The sequence below is a fragment of the Pleurodeles waltl genome, chromosome 8 (genome assembly GCF_031143425.1).
Source record: "Pleurodeles waltl isolate 20211129_DDA chromosome 8, aPleWal1.hap1.20221129, whole genome shotgun sequence".
NCBI classification, from domain to species: domain Eukaryota; kingdom Metazoa; phylum Chordata; class Amphibia; order Caudata; family Salamandridae; genus Pleurodeles; species Pleurodeles waltl.
In genome coordinates, this window is record NC_090447.1 from 164166609 (window position 1) to 164182247 (window position 15639).

At 42.8% G+C, this 15639-nt stretch overlaps 1 protein-coding gene across 2 annotated transcripts in view; it reads left to right on the forward strand.

Annotated features, from left to right (window-relative positions):
* Positions 1-15639, forward strand: part of LOC138249850 (glutamate carboxypeptidase 2-like) — a 477831-nt gene that overhangs the window by 79158 nt on the left and 383034 nt on the right. For both annotated transcript variants that reach the window (XM_069204011.1, XM_069204012.1), the window contains exon 2: positions 1601-1709. In XM_069204011.1, the coding sequence (XP_069060112.1) occupies positions 1601-1709 (109 nt within the window). The remainder of the gene's footprint in view (positions 1-1600; positions 1710-15639) is intronic.

Sequence of the window (15639 nt, forward strand, 5' to 3'; positions counted from 1 at the left end):
AACAGGACACATTCCAACTTTATCAGTTCCTGTCTCTTGCCAATGCTTTGTTTATCTGACTTCAGCAATTTCACAGCATATCAGATTGTGCCCATATGAAACTGTCCTGTATTAAATTATCCTCTATTTACTATGCACACAGTGAAGTGTATATGATACACAAACCTGAAGCTTCAATATTAGAGGATGTGAATTCATAAATGGATAATTCTGCAGAATTGTTTATCCTGCACTCTGTTTCACTAATGATTGTTTAATAAACTTTGGCCTTGAAGAAGCAACTTTTATCGTGTTAAATGTGTAGTCAGCTTGTAACACTTTTACTTAAACATAGGCAAGGTGTAATTAGGTTTTAGTATCCAATATTTTATACAGTTGCCCTCAAAAAAAAAATTTTTTTTTTAATACTTTTGGAAGCCAGTGAGAGAATTCATCACGCGTATAATTATGTATACATTCATGAGCAGGGAAAGAGCTCATTACAGTGCGTTGATAATGAGAAAGCTAACACGATCTGTAATGCAACCTTTTTCCTTCTGGTGATGTATATTCTATGAATGGTCAGCATTCTTTGTGTCATAATGTATCTGTGAAATAAACAGTTTGTATGGAAATCTGCATGTTTCAATAACAATAATGCAGCAACTCCGAGATTAGTCTGAAAAGATTCTGGAAAATATAGCCTTTTGAAGCACAACAATAATATAAACAGCAGCTCACACAAATTCAGAATATAACCACGTGTGCTCTATATTTGCAACCCTAACTCTGCCTGTCTTTTTTTTCTCTCTTTCGCTCTTTGTTTATCTTTCTTTAATTAATTTTTTCATTTTCTTTTTTTCTTTCTTTCTTCCTTTCCTTTCGTCTTTCTTTTCTTTTTTTATTTTGTTTTTCCTTTCAAACCTTTGGTCCTGCTTTCCATTTCCCTTTCCCTTTTCTCTCTTTTTATTTTCCTTTTCCTTTCCTGTGCCAAACCAATTGGCTTTGTGTTAGCAAAGACCTTTTGATTTTACTAAAATGATGTGTATTATTATGTGGTTTTGTAATTTACATCTTTCTTCAACCCACTCCAGTATGCATTATGTGGCAGTGTGTCAGCCCACTTCAGCCACTGACTGATTTCGGTATGAGTTATGTTTGCTGCCCTTTCACAAGGAACATATCCACACACAAAGTAATTTATTCAGTTGAAGGAGTACTATGGTAGTTTGTGCTTTTTTTTTTAAACCCCAAAACCTTTTTGCCTTTAGCCAATGTTTTTTTTTTTTTTTAGATTTCCAAGGGCCTATCAGCTTCAAGAACTATAAAAGTTTGCAAAAACCATGACAAAATAAAACAAGAATTGACAAAAGTCTGGTGGTCAACACCAGACCTATTGGCTATGTCTATGCTTTTTTTGTTTTATTTTTTTGAATTGGCTTCCATGTGATCTTCATATCGAGCAATATAAAGTATAACTTGAGAGGAGCCACTAAAGTAAAAAGGACTTTAAAATCACTGAAGTAGTATGAGAGCACTATTAACATAAATTAGAATTTGGGTATTGTAAATTATGTTCGGTCGGATTGTTAAAAGCTATTTTTGGATGTGTGTTTTGCAGGGTGGTTCACAAGGTCCACCGAAGAGACAGTGACAGTCATTAAGCCTCAAAATATGAGAACTCAATTTTGGACTGAAATGAAAGCTGATAATATCAGAAGATTTCTACAGTAAGTATATATGAAATAATTAAAAGAGTGACTGATTTATGTGAGAACATCAGACTGCTTAAGAAATTTGCTATTCCAACCATACAATAATTTGCCAGCCTGGAGCCCTTTCCAGAATGCGAAAAAGTGTTATGGAGCTCAGTGAGTGGACCTGGGAAAGGTAAAAAAAAATATCAGACTGAACACTATGGAAATGGCTCACAGATTTAGAGTGACAGTCAAGGGCACACACCTGGAAAAATCAGGTAAGTGAGAGACCACATAAGGAAAGATGTATCAGATTAAAAAATACATGCAACCATAATGCATGCACACAGGAAAAGCAGCAATATCTAAACATGCAACTAGTAATGTGCACAAGGCTTAGAAATGAGAGAACCCGGCTACTGAGAGGTTCTTTGCAGATTATTTAGCAGACTAACAGAAGAGACAAAGCATTTGGAAACAATGGAAGTAAGATAGAAAGCAATATTACGGGTACTGGCAAAGGACACAGGTCTCACTTTTTTTAGTGCACATTTGCTTGCCCATGAAAAGCTGGAAGAGGCACTTTGCTATTGCAGGTTGCAGTCCCTTAGGTCATTAATGCTTCCTCTATGAGACTTCAGTGGCAGTAATCTTACTTGTGGTCCCTTTCTTACTTGTGGTCCCTTGTATCAGACACAAGAGCGGGCTGCAGTACCATAAGCTTATACTAAAGGTCATATAGCCTTTACCCACTATTAGAAATAGGGTTTCTGGTTGGCTAGGTTATGCACCTAAGCCAGGCAGAACCCACCCACTCGAGTCAGGGCAAAGGAGTTACACGTCCAAGATAACCCCTGCTCACCCCCTTGGTAGCTTGGCCCAAGCAGTCAGGCCTAACCTGGAGGCAATGTGTAAAGCATTTGCACAACACACACAACACACTGGATGTAATAAATAAACAAACCACAAAGAGAACACAATACCAAGTTATGTAAAAATAAACTGTATTGCACAAAACATAATTAGACCAAACATCATGTTGGTAATACCTTGCTACCCAAGCAGTTGTCAGAACGTTACACAATAGTTACTCTGCAAAAATCAGCAGTATTCACACATAACACACAGGATACCTATTATTCTGCAACATAAGCAGTAGTCAGGAAAACATTTCTGTAAGAATGCACTTGTCATGAAAGTAGCATAAATGCCCACACCAAGAACATTTGAAATCATATGGCAAGTCATGAAAACATATTAGCAAAGAATACCCATAAGGGGAACATTCCCCAAATGCATATGTCCTAAAACATTATATATCCCCTCATAGTATCCTAGACAGGTTCTGAAAATGTGCTTGACACCTCCCCACAGGGCAAGTGTGGCAAATAACATACTCCGGTCATAGGCCAAAAGAACTACATGTACCATGAGGGCAGGGATATCCTGGGGGAGGTAGCGGTTATGCCCTAGGTATGACTGGAGGTATGAGAAATGCCAATTGCTAAAATAATCATCCCCAGTTACCTCCCAGGCAGTGGTAGTAGCACCTCTAAACTCCCCATCAAATATGGGGAGAAACACGTGCTCCGTCCGGTACAGGAGAGCCTCTGCTCCTATGGTGGGGACAACTGCAGCCCCGCTCTCCTCACTGGGGCCACAACCTCAAGGAGCACCCCTCATCCGGGGTGTTGGCAAGAGAAGACCGCCTGCATCCCTTCACCCGTGGGTTTGCCAGCCGTGGTCCACATCCTCGTGGACCGGCTGCTTGTTCTGGCACCACACGCTTCCTGCGTGGAGCGCGGCTCCTACTGCTTCATCTGTCCAGGCCACAAGGGTGATGCACTAGAAACAGGTGCCTGCTTGTGCCCCAGTGTCCTGGGGACACTATCCGTAGCACGCTTGCTCAGATCTTCAGTTGGCCGTGACCCAGGGGTCTCAGGGGCAGTGCTTCACTCGCGCTTGAAGAAAGCAGCCTGCCCGGGTTGCGGCAGTGATTCTGGGACTCCAGGGTCAATCAAAGAGGAAGCTCTCTCAAAGTGCTAGGAAATAGTTAAGCAGAGCGCTCTCAGTGCTGGGGGCAGAAGCAGAAGCGCTTTCCAGGTGCTTTACCCGATGATGGCAGGGGTCAGGGGCCACAGCCCTTGGGGGGACAACAGTAAAAATGGAGCACGGGGTGGCAGGGCCCAGCAGCAGGCCAGCACAAGGTGGATGCAGGCAGTTAGCAGTTCCTCAAGGTGACCAAGCAGGTCACAGGTCACCACAGCAGCAGCAGTCCAAGACGGTTCCTGGTGAGTCCCTCCAGTGGCATTCTGTGTCCAGTTCCAAAATGTCTCCAAATTGTGGGGGAAACTCCCCTGTACTTATACTTAGTGTTGCAAGTGTTTCACAAAGAAAGGGGAGAGGAGGTTCCAACTAGTTACAGTTGGTTCTGGGAGTGCCCCTCCTCCCCCTTTTGTGTGAGGCAGGGCACAGCCTTTACAGATGCAGGTGTGCCCCGCCTCCCCCTTCACTCAGCCCAGGAAGACCATTCAATATGCAGATGCACCTCTGTGACACCTCCACCCTCCCTGTGTGCAGGCTGTCGGAGAAGTATTCACAAAGCCCAACTGTCACTCTGCCCAGACGTGGATTGGAGTCAAGCTGCAAAACACCAAAGTCATAAGCACATAGAAATGCTCACTTTCTAGAAGTGGCATTTCTTTAATAGTAATAAAAAATCCACTTACACCAGTAAGCAGCATTTGTCAATACTATTACAACCATACCAAACATGTCTATGCCACCCATCATGAAACCGACAATACCCCTTAGACATAAGGCACGGCATTTCAAATGCAATCCTATGAGAAGGCAGCACTCACAGCAGTGAGAACCAAATAGGCTACCAGGACAGGTCATACCATGGTATTAGACACATTTCCTGCCTTCTACATACATAGCACCCTGCCATAGGACTAGCTAAGCCATATCTTAGGGGTGACTTACATGTAGTAAAAGGGGAGTTCTGGGCCTGGCAAGTAGATTTAGATGCCATGTCCCTGTGGCAGCAAACTGTGCGCGCAAGTCCTGCACTTGCAAGACTGAGACAGGTTTGAAAGGCTACTTCAGTGGGTGGCACAAGTAGCGCTGCAGGCCCACTAGTAGCATTTAATTTACAGGCCCTGGGTACAGAGATACCACTGTACAAGGGACGTTTAGGTAAATTAAATGTGCCAATCAGGTATAAGCCAATCATACCAAGTTTAAAAGGGAGACACATGGACTTAAGCACTGATTAGCAGTGGTAAAGTGCCCAGAGTCATAACGTCAGCCAAAAAGGGTCAGAAAAATAAGAAGGCAAAAAGGTTGGGGAATGACCCTGTAGAAAGGACCAGGTCCAACACCCACGGTCCCCCTCAACCACATGATAAACGAAATTATGAACAGACAGGTTCATGTATTTTCTCTCTACTGCAAACACAGCATGCCTATTTTGAACATACTAAAGTTGACAGGTATTTTGTGTAGGAATGTCCTGTTCTGAATTTTCAAACTTTGAAGAATTGAAAAACTGGCATTCTCCAGGGCAGAAAAATCACAAACCCACCAACACAAGAGGGTTGAAGAAGGGGGACACTGTGGGTAACGGAGGGCACAGGGCTTAACCTCTCCACCTCCAACCATGTGGCAACCAACATGTACTGATGTGTGTTACATGTCTTAACGGTGAAATACTGCTAAATTCAGTCTTCCCTGTTGCAAGGCCTATCTCTCTCATGGGTTAACATGGGGGCTGCATTTAAATATTATTAAAGTGTATATTCCCTTTGGGAGCAGATAGAAATGTGGAGTTTAGGGTCTCTGAACTCACAATTTAAAAATACATCTTTTAGGAAAGTTTGTTTTTAGATTGTCTGTCTGAAAATGCCACTTTTAGAAAGTAGATGTTTTCTTGCTTAAACTATTCTGTGACTCGGCTTGTTTGTGTATTGCCTGTCTGGGTCAGACTGTCAGTTGGGCTTTTTGTGAATCCCTCTTGACAGTGAGGCAAAGGGAGCTTGGTTGTAGCCTGCATATCCTGATGAGCCATCTGTGAAAGAGTGGAGGGATGAGTGGTCACTCACACTTTAAAGGGCTGTGCCTACCCTCACACAGTGCAGGCTCCAACTCCCTGGTGTGTGTCTGGAACTTGGCCTGGGCAAGGCAGGATCTTGTGAACAACAGAGGCTTTCCTTTGAAGTAGGTCTACTTCAAAGGCAGAAAGGGGTATAAGTATCAGACCCAAAACCCCTGAAAATTAGATTTCTTCAAGGATTCAAGAGGAACCTCTGCCAAGGAGAAGAGGTGAAGAGCTGAGGAGAAGTGCTGCCCCTGCCTGTGACTGTACTTTGTGGGGCTATCCTGCAGTTGCTACTTCTGCCTGTGAAAGGGGACAAAGACTAGACTTTGTTGTGCATTACTGCTTGAGAAGAATCACCAAGGGCTTGAACTCAGCTTGCCTCCTGTTGTTGAAATCTCAGGGCCATCAAAGACTTCCTCTGCCGGCACCTGGACTCTCTGGTGAGACTCCTGCCCTACGAAGTGGTGCCCCATCCAGTCCCTGGGCCCTTGAAAGATGAAGCTGGTGCAAAAGGACTGAAATCCACGCAAAGACCACAGTGTGGGGAAATTTTTGACGCACCATCCACAACGCAGCTGATAAACGCCACTCTACTGGCCTCCCGGCTGAAATCGATGCTCCACCTGCATCACGGCTGGAGGATCGACGCATGGCAGGTGGAGAAATGACACGCAACAATCAGTGACTGCTGATAACGACCAAACCCCACGCAGCACGGGTTCCTGACACTGTGCGACCGGATTTGATCGCAACATCGCTGGGCGTGAAAAATCTATGCAAAGCCTGTCTGGACCCAAGGTGCCCATCTGGAAATCAATGCATTGCTCTCTTGCAAGGGAGAAAACGAAGCATCGTCGACCCGACCGGAAAAAAGAAAACAATGTACGACCTCACATGCGAGTAAGGAATCGACGCATCGCTGACTTTTCTGACGCAGGCTCACCTGTGCGGCTTTATTTTTGATGCATACCAGGTACTTTGTGTAACAACAACACTCTCACTGTTTCCTAAGGATTGAGACTCTTATTCTTTTTCAAATTCAAATCTTGACTTGTGTATGTCAGATTTTTGTTATTTTGGTCTTGTATCCTTTAGATAAATATTACCTGTTTTTCTAAACTAGGATGGTGTCCATTTTGTAGTGTTTTCATTTTATTTCAGTGTGGATAGAAATACTTTAAACATTGCTTCTGGGGTTAAGCCTTTCTGCTCGTGCCAAGCTACCAAGGGGGTGAGCAGGGGTTAACCAGGTATGTTTTTCTTTTACCCTGACTAGAGTGAGGGTCCCTGCTTGGACAGAGTGCAAACTGACTGCCAACCAGAGACCACATTTCTAACAACAAAACAACCATCCATTGACCCCTTCTTGCTTCACTCGCTCAACTCTAACCACTACCATACACACAGAACCTCACCAATAAATGAAGAGGAACTTTCATTTGTAAGCTAGACTTATTGGATTTGCTGTTAGTCTAGGCTAACCATACCTTGAAAACCAAAAACAAGGGCATGCCATAGAATATAAAACTTTGAATAACATTTTTCTATGACTTTGAAGTGTGGAATGACTTATTTGAACAATGGTCAAAATATGGTGACTTAAATGTAACTTTGACAAACAGTATCATCCTTGTGGGCTTTGCTTACATGTCCTGCACAAATGCACATTAATATTTGTCTTCCTCTGTTCGTTACTGACCCTTGATGAAAACCAGTGCCTGTAGCCTACTTACAAAAATCTGCTAGGACAGAGCACACACACATGGAACTGCAAATCTCTCTGCTAATCTACATTGGTTTTGAGAGAACTCCCAGCAATGTTTCACTGCTACTCTGTGAAGGTTGTGATAGTAATGTCTGCAGTTTGTGACTGTTAGTCTGCGAGGGGTGTGAGTGTGCTGTCATTAATGCTTAATTGCTACTGTGATGGGTGTGAGTGCTTTGGTAGTTTGAAATTTCTTCTCCATGGGGTGATTTGCTCTCTGTAGCGTGAGCCCGCCAACATGTAAGGGGGTAAAATTGTAGTCAGATGCTAGCAAGTGGAAGGTTATAGGACTCTCAGGACTATTAGACTCTTACTCAGTGAGGTGTGTGAGTGTTGTCTGAGGTGTGAGTGTTCGAAGACTGAGAGAATGCTGTAAAGAATGTGAGCTTTCTAGTCAGCGAAGATGTGAAAAAGTGCTTCTGGTAGAGTGTGACAGCTAGTGTGTCAGTGGGGAGAGTGCTGTCAGTACTAGTTACTTGATGCAAAGGTGATTTTTAAGACTGAGACATAGTTTTACTTTTATTTAATATTTTTGTTTTTTATAAGGGCCCAGTAGTTCTACCAACAATTATGTTTTTACAAAAAACATGACAAGACAAAACAATGATTGACAAAACCTAAAGGCTGGCATCAAATGCCATTTAGGTTTACAAATGTTTGTTTACCATGTAAGTGATTAAAAATGGACATTTCAATTCAGTCTTTCTTACTAAACTTGAGTTATGTCTGTTTGAGTTCCAGTAGTTGGAGCATTAGTTAATTCAGGGTCCAAAATGGAACATGGAGTTGCTGTTATCTGGAAGTGGATATGGACCTCAGGGCAGTTTAATGTTTCAAATTGAGGCCCACCAGTTTACTGTTAGAATTTATCAAGGTATTCCATCTCTGTTCACTACATTTTTACAATTTCCCCCTCCCCAACTACAACAGCTATCTTTATCTGGGCTGTGTACCCAATGTGCTGTGGACTTATAGATTGATATGACTTGTTCAGTCTGTTCCAATATTCTTCTTGAGCGCATGCAGATTTGCATATGGCTGGGTCTAATCTGGGGTGGCATGGTGAGCAAAAGAACGATGGATTAAACCCAGATCCGTGACGGGGTGAGTGTCTGAAAAGTTTGAGCAATCCATCCATTGTCTTTTTGTGTTGCTAAAGTCACCCTAAGTGGGAAGGGTATGCCCAGAAGTGGCTCCTGTGCTCACTGTGCCACTGGATTCAGGCTAGCCTGGCTGATGAAGGGTGATACCATGAAACCAGTCCCAGGATGCATGTTTCCGGACCAGGAAGAGGAAGAGGCTGGCAGTTCAGGCTGGACTGTTCCCATGGGGCACAGGGTCTAGACTCATTTGCATATCACTGGGTCCAATCTGGAGTGGCATGGTGAGCAAAAGAACAATGGATTACACCCAGATCTGTGACTGGGGTGAGTGTCTGAAAGGTTTCAGCACTCCGTCCATCATCCTTTTGTGTTGCCAAAATTATAAATACTGCCTTATTTTGAAATAATTGAATGACCTTTTTAATTTTAAAATAAATGTATCTTTAATTGTACAAAAATATTAATTAGTTATATATATATATATATATATATATATATATATATATATATATATCCAGAAGAATGGTGTATTTAAATCGCACACCAAGGGCTGCACATCATTCAATACCAGCTGGTAAAATACTCAGAAAACCACTTATTCTCGATAGGTTCATCGGCTGCTGTTTATTGAAAAAGGATTAGATTGCAGGTAAATCACACCAGCAAAAGTTGGTACAAAAAGCACAAAAAAACGGTCGACAATGTGCTCACCATTCAAAAGACACACATGCTGTCCCAACCAAATGTCTACGCGTTTCGGCCGAAGCCTTCAACAGGACATATAAATACATTTTACTTTAGGTGGGTTTAATTTGTTTTTAAATACATCTTAAAAAATAATTTTAAATTAAAAGATGAAATGTATTAAACATGTTTAAAATATAGGTATTAGTGCAATAATATTCATAAAACTTTTTGTACATCAAAAAATAAAGAAGCTGTAGGTTAGATCAAGGATTAATTTAGCTGACATTACGTTCAAGAGGTGGCCATAAGAAGGACATGCCAGTTTATCATGAAGGACATTGAAGGCAAAGTAGCAGCTTTAGCCTTGAGTAAATTTTAAGTGGCCTCAGAAGGAAACTTTATTGTCGAACAAGATGGCCAGCTACTTATAACTTTTAACTACTTTAATTGGTTTTCCTCTTGATTACCAGGACCGTAAGCTAAACAGAGATGCTCCAATTGTCATGATTTTAGATATTTTTACGTTAAGTTCAAAATGGTTAGATATTCATCAAAGGAATTAATTAAATTCTGCAAAACTATAGGCGAGCAGCACCGTATCATCGGCATATTGAAGATATTTAAAAGGAGTATTGGACTGCTTGGGTGGATTTAGTGTCAATGTCTCTGGATGTTGATTTAAGTCCACCATAAGTTTAAATAAACAAGGGGGGCAAGAATGCACCCCTGTTTTACGTCATATGATGTTTCAATATTCAGTGTAAAAGAATTCATATGGAAATGTATTATTAGATCCAAACGTTTTGGAGGTGCACCCCAAGCTTTTAGCGTTTGCCATAACACTTTTCTAGGAACGATGTAAAGTCCAACTTTAAGTCTAAGAAACAAATATAAAGTTTGCATTTCGTTGATATGGTTGACTCGGTCAAGAGTGTCAAGGTGAGCAAGTTGGTGCTGGTCAACAGACTCTAACGAAGACTTGTTTGGTTCAGTCGAATAAAATGCTCTGCAGCTGTCCAGGCTCCAAGTTACTCTAACATGCGAGATGCAAATAAGTTTGCCTCCACATCTGTTACATCTGTTAAAGCAATTACACAATAATTAACAGGTACATCCAGAGGACTGTTCTTATAAATATGTTTCAAGATACTTCCTTGTTATGATTCTGGAATTTTCCCAGTCAGGATGGTTTCACTATAGAGAGGTAGTCAATACCTTTGCATGACATTTGAACCTGGTGCCCTGTTACTCGTAATTCATTTAAGACATGCTGTTGTCAATTCCTTTTCAAAAGGTAGCATAATAGTGGCTGGCAGAATGAAATCTCTTACAGGAACCGTGAAAGGGTTTTGGTGTCTCTCATCAGCCCTACCTCCAACATCACCCTTGATTTTCCCTAAAGTGGAATCTTGTAGGGTACCCTTGGGTCAAGTGTGATTGCGGGCTGCGAGCCATACAAGTCAGTTTTATATTCAAATCAAATGGCCTCCAGAATATTGACACTGATCGCCCTATTTCCGTTGTATTCCAAATCATTTATGATAGACCAAAAAGCACAGATTTATTTTTTTGCTTATTCGCTGCTACTAATTTGTTCCATAGTTCCTGATGTTAGTTGTTCTTTGCTTTAAATAGATCTTGTTTATAGGCCCTTCTTAGCTTGCGTAATTGATATTTGGCTTTAGTTTGGGAGGAAAACTCTTGAGGCAAAAGACAGCTCTGGTAGCCCTGGCATTAACACTGCAAACGTGTAGCCTGGGAATATAAGAGTATTATTCCCCTCAAGCTGTCAAGTCCTATTCATTTTCAATGCTGGTAAAATACACTGTCTGTTTCTGAAACTAAGGAGTTTGACCACCATGGGTCTGGGAGGAGCTCCAGAAGGGAGTGGTCCTCCTGGAACCCTGTGCACTCTTTCAACTGAGAAAAATTTGAAGGAAGCACCAGCATATATGTTTTCTAGTAGTCACTTTTCAGTAAAATGGTCAGAGCTCTGATCCTGTATTCTTTCTGCAAACCTACAATACAAAGTTTATTATACAGTGAGAGTCCTTCGGCATCCTCAGTCCTTTGCTGCATTAGCTGAACCGATTGCTTGGAGCACCTTCTCTTGGTTGTGCAGCTCTGTTATTGATGGTCTCATGATCGGCAATGTGGATTTTGCCTCTGTAATTTTCTGAGCCAGTTTTTTGTTATCTATTCTTCAGCAGTTGCTGCAGGTTGACTTTCCTTTCAAGGGTTGGTTTTCTGCTGTGGATAGCTTGTAGAATCTAATCAACCTTTTCTGTGTGCCATACATGAGTCTTTTCCATACTCTGGAAAGGTCACCCTCACCTTTGCCACTTACTGTCAGTGCCATAATTGCTACCGTACCTTTTTGTCTGTGCCTTGGCACCCTTTGCCTTGGCCATTTTCCCACACGAGCACCCAGGGTGCCACCTCTCCAAATCTCTAGCATGGTCCACAGTGCTCAATTCAATTCTCATCTAGTGCACATTACACCAGGTCATCACCATTCCAGTACTTAGTCTGTGCTGTGTTGTTTCTTTGTATTGCACAGGTAAGGGTCATAGATACCTGCAAAAGCCACAGCCAATCTTAGTCCATGTACATCTCTCCAGTGCTAGACTGCTGCCAACTGGCATATTCCTTTGTGGGTAGCTGAGATTATATCCCATCAGTATGAGCCACCTTTTGTTACTCCTTGTTTCTGGACAGTTTAAAACAAGATATATGTGCATGCACTTTTTCCTACACTTTCTCTGTGGAATTGTGGCCTTAAATAAGAAATGGCCAAGGGCCTGATTTAAATCTTGGTGATAACTAACCCACCATCGTCTTTTCAACAGAAAACCCATCCACCGTTGTGACCGTCCACCGCTATATTTAGATGTTGGTGGTCTCATAGACAATATTCTGTATTCGAAACACCGCCGCATCGACGGCAGAAGTGGCAAAAGTGGATGTCGGCAGGGCTCCAACCACCCTCCTCGATGCGCATATTTGGATGTGCCTTATTGGCAAGCAAAAAGTGGCGGATTGACCTCCATGTCTGTGTTGGCGGATTGGGGGAGGGTGGAAAGTGTGAAAACTCACCTATTTTTCCCATTTCACCCCCGCCTTCAATTGGACATGACTGGACAACACCTGCCATCACTGCTGCCACTGACCCACAGAGAAAACACAACCCCACACCCCAGTTGCCGGACTCGAAGGTAGGGATGCCGCATTGCCAATGGGTCATTGAATGTGCACTGCACAAGATGTTTGGACCACTTCTGGTATATACATGTCACAGTAATTTTTTAAAATTACGGTGATATGCATATGTGGGGTGCACAATGGTTTCACACATGGCCAATGGAGTAATGGAACTGGAGGGGGGCTCCCCTGCAAATAACATGGAGGGGGTCCCCTCCAGACTCACTCAGGAGCTCTCAGGGCAGAGTGCTTCTCAGAAACAGTCCCCAGGAGCTCAGGGGGGGGGGGGCACAGAGGCTGCAGGGGCCTTTGTTACGCCACTGCACATGGTTCGGCGCACACTGGCATAATAAGCATATCTCACACCGTGCAAAATGAATGCTGGCACCCAATGACAGTACACTCACACTAGTCATTGGTGTCCATGTAAGCGCATTGCAAGAGGACCTGTACTGGAAGGTTTGTGTAATATTGTTGCGTATGTTGTGTTGCAGTGTGACACATTCATGGTGAGTGTTGTTGTTGTGTGTCAGACATTGTCTTGATGTTTGTACTTATGTTGGTTGTTGTGGTTGTGTCGTGTGTAGGTGCAGTGTCAATGGTGTGTGTGTAGTGCCATGGATGCATATCAGTGTTTGTTTCAGCATGTACAGGTTGTGTTGGAATTGTATTGGATGATGGTGTGTTGTGTAGTGCAGGGGAGGCCCATATGGCTGAGGGACAGTGTGTCTGAGTCACTTACCTCTATTCCATAGCTCCTTGACCAAAGGTCTATAACACAATTTCTCCGTCAACAGTGTGGGAGCTATGGAAGAATGTGTTCAGGACTATGTTTGTGCCAGGAACTGTACACTCTCCTTTAGAACTTCTGGTCCTGAAAGTTGTATTTTTGCCTCCCTTGCTAGGATTGCCTCCTTTGCAGTCCTTCCCCCTTCTGCTCCCTGTTGGGGGTTTGAAGTGCTGTCCCATTGGGTGGTGGAAAGATGTTTTCCCCATTTTCTGGGGCATGGGCTGATTGTGGGCTTCCAATTATGCTCCCTCCTAGGCTTGGGGCTTGTGGGTTGTGTACCATGTCCTAGTGACTTGGATTCTTTTGTTTCTCTGTCTATTGTCTCTATGGTATCCTGCAATTTTTCAGTTGGTCTACTTTCTTATGCATTGAGGCTGGGACAGGTGACATGTTCTAGTGCTCTTTTGATTTCTTGTTTAACGCCTTCCTGTTTGATTGCTTGTTGAATTCCTTCCTGTTTTTTTTTCTATTATGATTCTTCCTATGGGTCTTGGTGGAGTTAGCCTGGTTCTGCCTTTCCTCGTTTCTCATCTGGTTTTCTCAGGCTCCGTTGGAATGGGATCCAAGAAATATATACTTTTGCTTTGGAGTGTGTGTTCATCTGCTGAGATTTGGGGTGATGACTTGCTGTGGCTTTTGTCTCTGTCCAGAATGCCTTTCTGCTGCCATTCTGTTGGGCCGTAAGTTTTTTTTCATTTTTTTTTATGTAGTGGTTTCCCTATGGTGCCTTCCATCTGGGTTTCTTTGCCCTTTGGGAGCTCTTGCAGGTCTTGAGCTTTCCTTTTTGAGTCACTCTCTGGTATTATGTCCTTTGGTTTATCTCACCTTTGTTCTGCCTTTCTGGATTTTCCTTGTTCCATGTTCTGGGTTAGAACTGCTGTTCCTGGTGGCGTTTCCTCTTGGTCAGTCTGTCTTCCAGGGTTCTTGCTGAGGTCTTGAGGCATCTGTCAGTGTGCGTTGGGGAGCCTTTGTCTTGGCTTGTGGAGGTCTCCCTTTGGCATTCTTTGGTCCATGACGCAGTTGACTATGTCATCTATGGTCCCTTTCATGTAGACAAATTTCTGGGGTTTGTCCACATCATTGCAGGGGTTTGTTTGGTATACTCCTTTTGTGCTGTTGCTTTGCTCGGCCTGATTTTGGATTGCTTCCTCTGCCTAGTTTATTACTTTTGTTATTTCCTCCCTTAGTAAGGACCAGGACAAAATAGTTTGAGGAAATAATTCACCATTTATTTACAAACAATCTTCATTACACCAATTACTCTTTTTCAGCCCAGTACTTTCAATTCTCTCTCCCTTCCCATTGTCACAACCTCGATCCCCTGAGGCTTCAGAAAGTAATTTGTGTATCTGCCCCCTTCAGGGTCCTTGTTGTTTTGGCAAGATCCTATATGGGAAGGATGGAGGAGGGTAGAAAGGATTTCATTTGTTTTTACTTTGGTCACATGGAATCTGGGGAGAGGTGGACAACTTGTCACATTGTAAATATTGAGATGAGGAAGAGTAATAAGAGTAATGAAGCCTACTGGTAAGTAAACAGTGCATTTTCCTTTATACAATGACATGTAAAATTGTTTCTTACTTGCGGGAAGAGGCGGATTCCCCATAGAACCATGGTCAGGCACTTTCGACTGTGTGACAACCGGAAACTCAATGGTTTCCTTTTCTGCTGCCCCAAAAACATAATATTCGGTACAGAAAATCCAGAGTCTTAAAACATGTTTTTGGTGCCCTAAAAAGACAGAAGATCCCCTTAGGATATTACGCAGATCCTAACAACAAGGGATGCTCTGCTAACCCCAGAGCCATGGGAGATAGCCAGGAACTTTAAGCATACACAAATAAATGATGCCACTCTCCAAACTGCCTAGAAAGACACCAAGACGCATCAGTACAATCCCCGCCATTCGTATCCCCGATTCATAACCACTAAAGGACTGTTATATAGGGTGGGTAAAGAAGATGACACTTCTCAGCTATGGGTCCCTCATGAGTTCAGAGAACAGATCTTAAGATCTGAAGACCAGTCAATTGATCCTATGCCACTTTTACTGGCTTGGCATTGTAGCAGCCTAAAAAAATATTGTCGGGAATGCGAGGTGTGTCAAAAGAAGAATCCTTATAGGCTACCCCCTGTGCCCCTACCTGTTATCAGGAATCCATTTGCAGGAATAGGCATGGATCTTATTGATCCCCTTCCCCGGTCTAGCAAAAGGAATCAGTACATATTAGTCTCAGTAGACTACTCAACCCGATATCCTGCGGCTGTCCTTCTAAGGTGGCCCAAAATTAGGAATATTATTATGTTGGAAAATG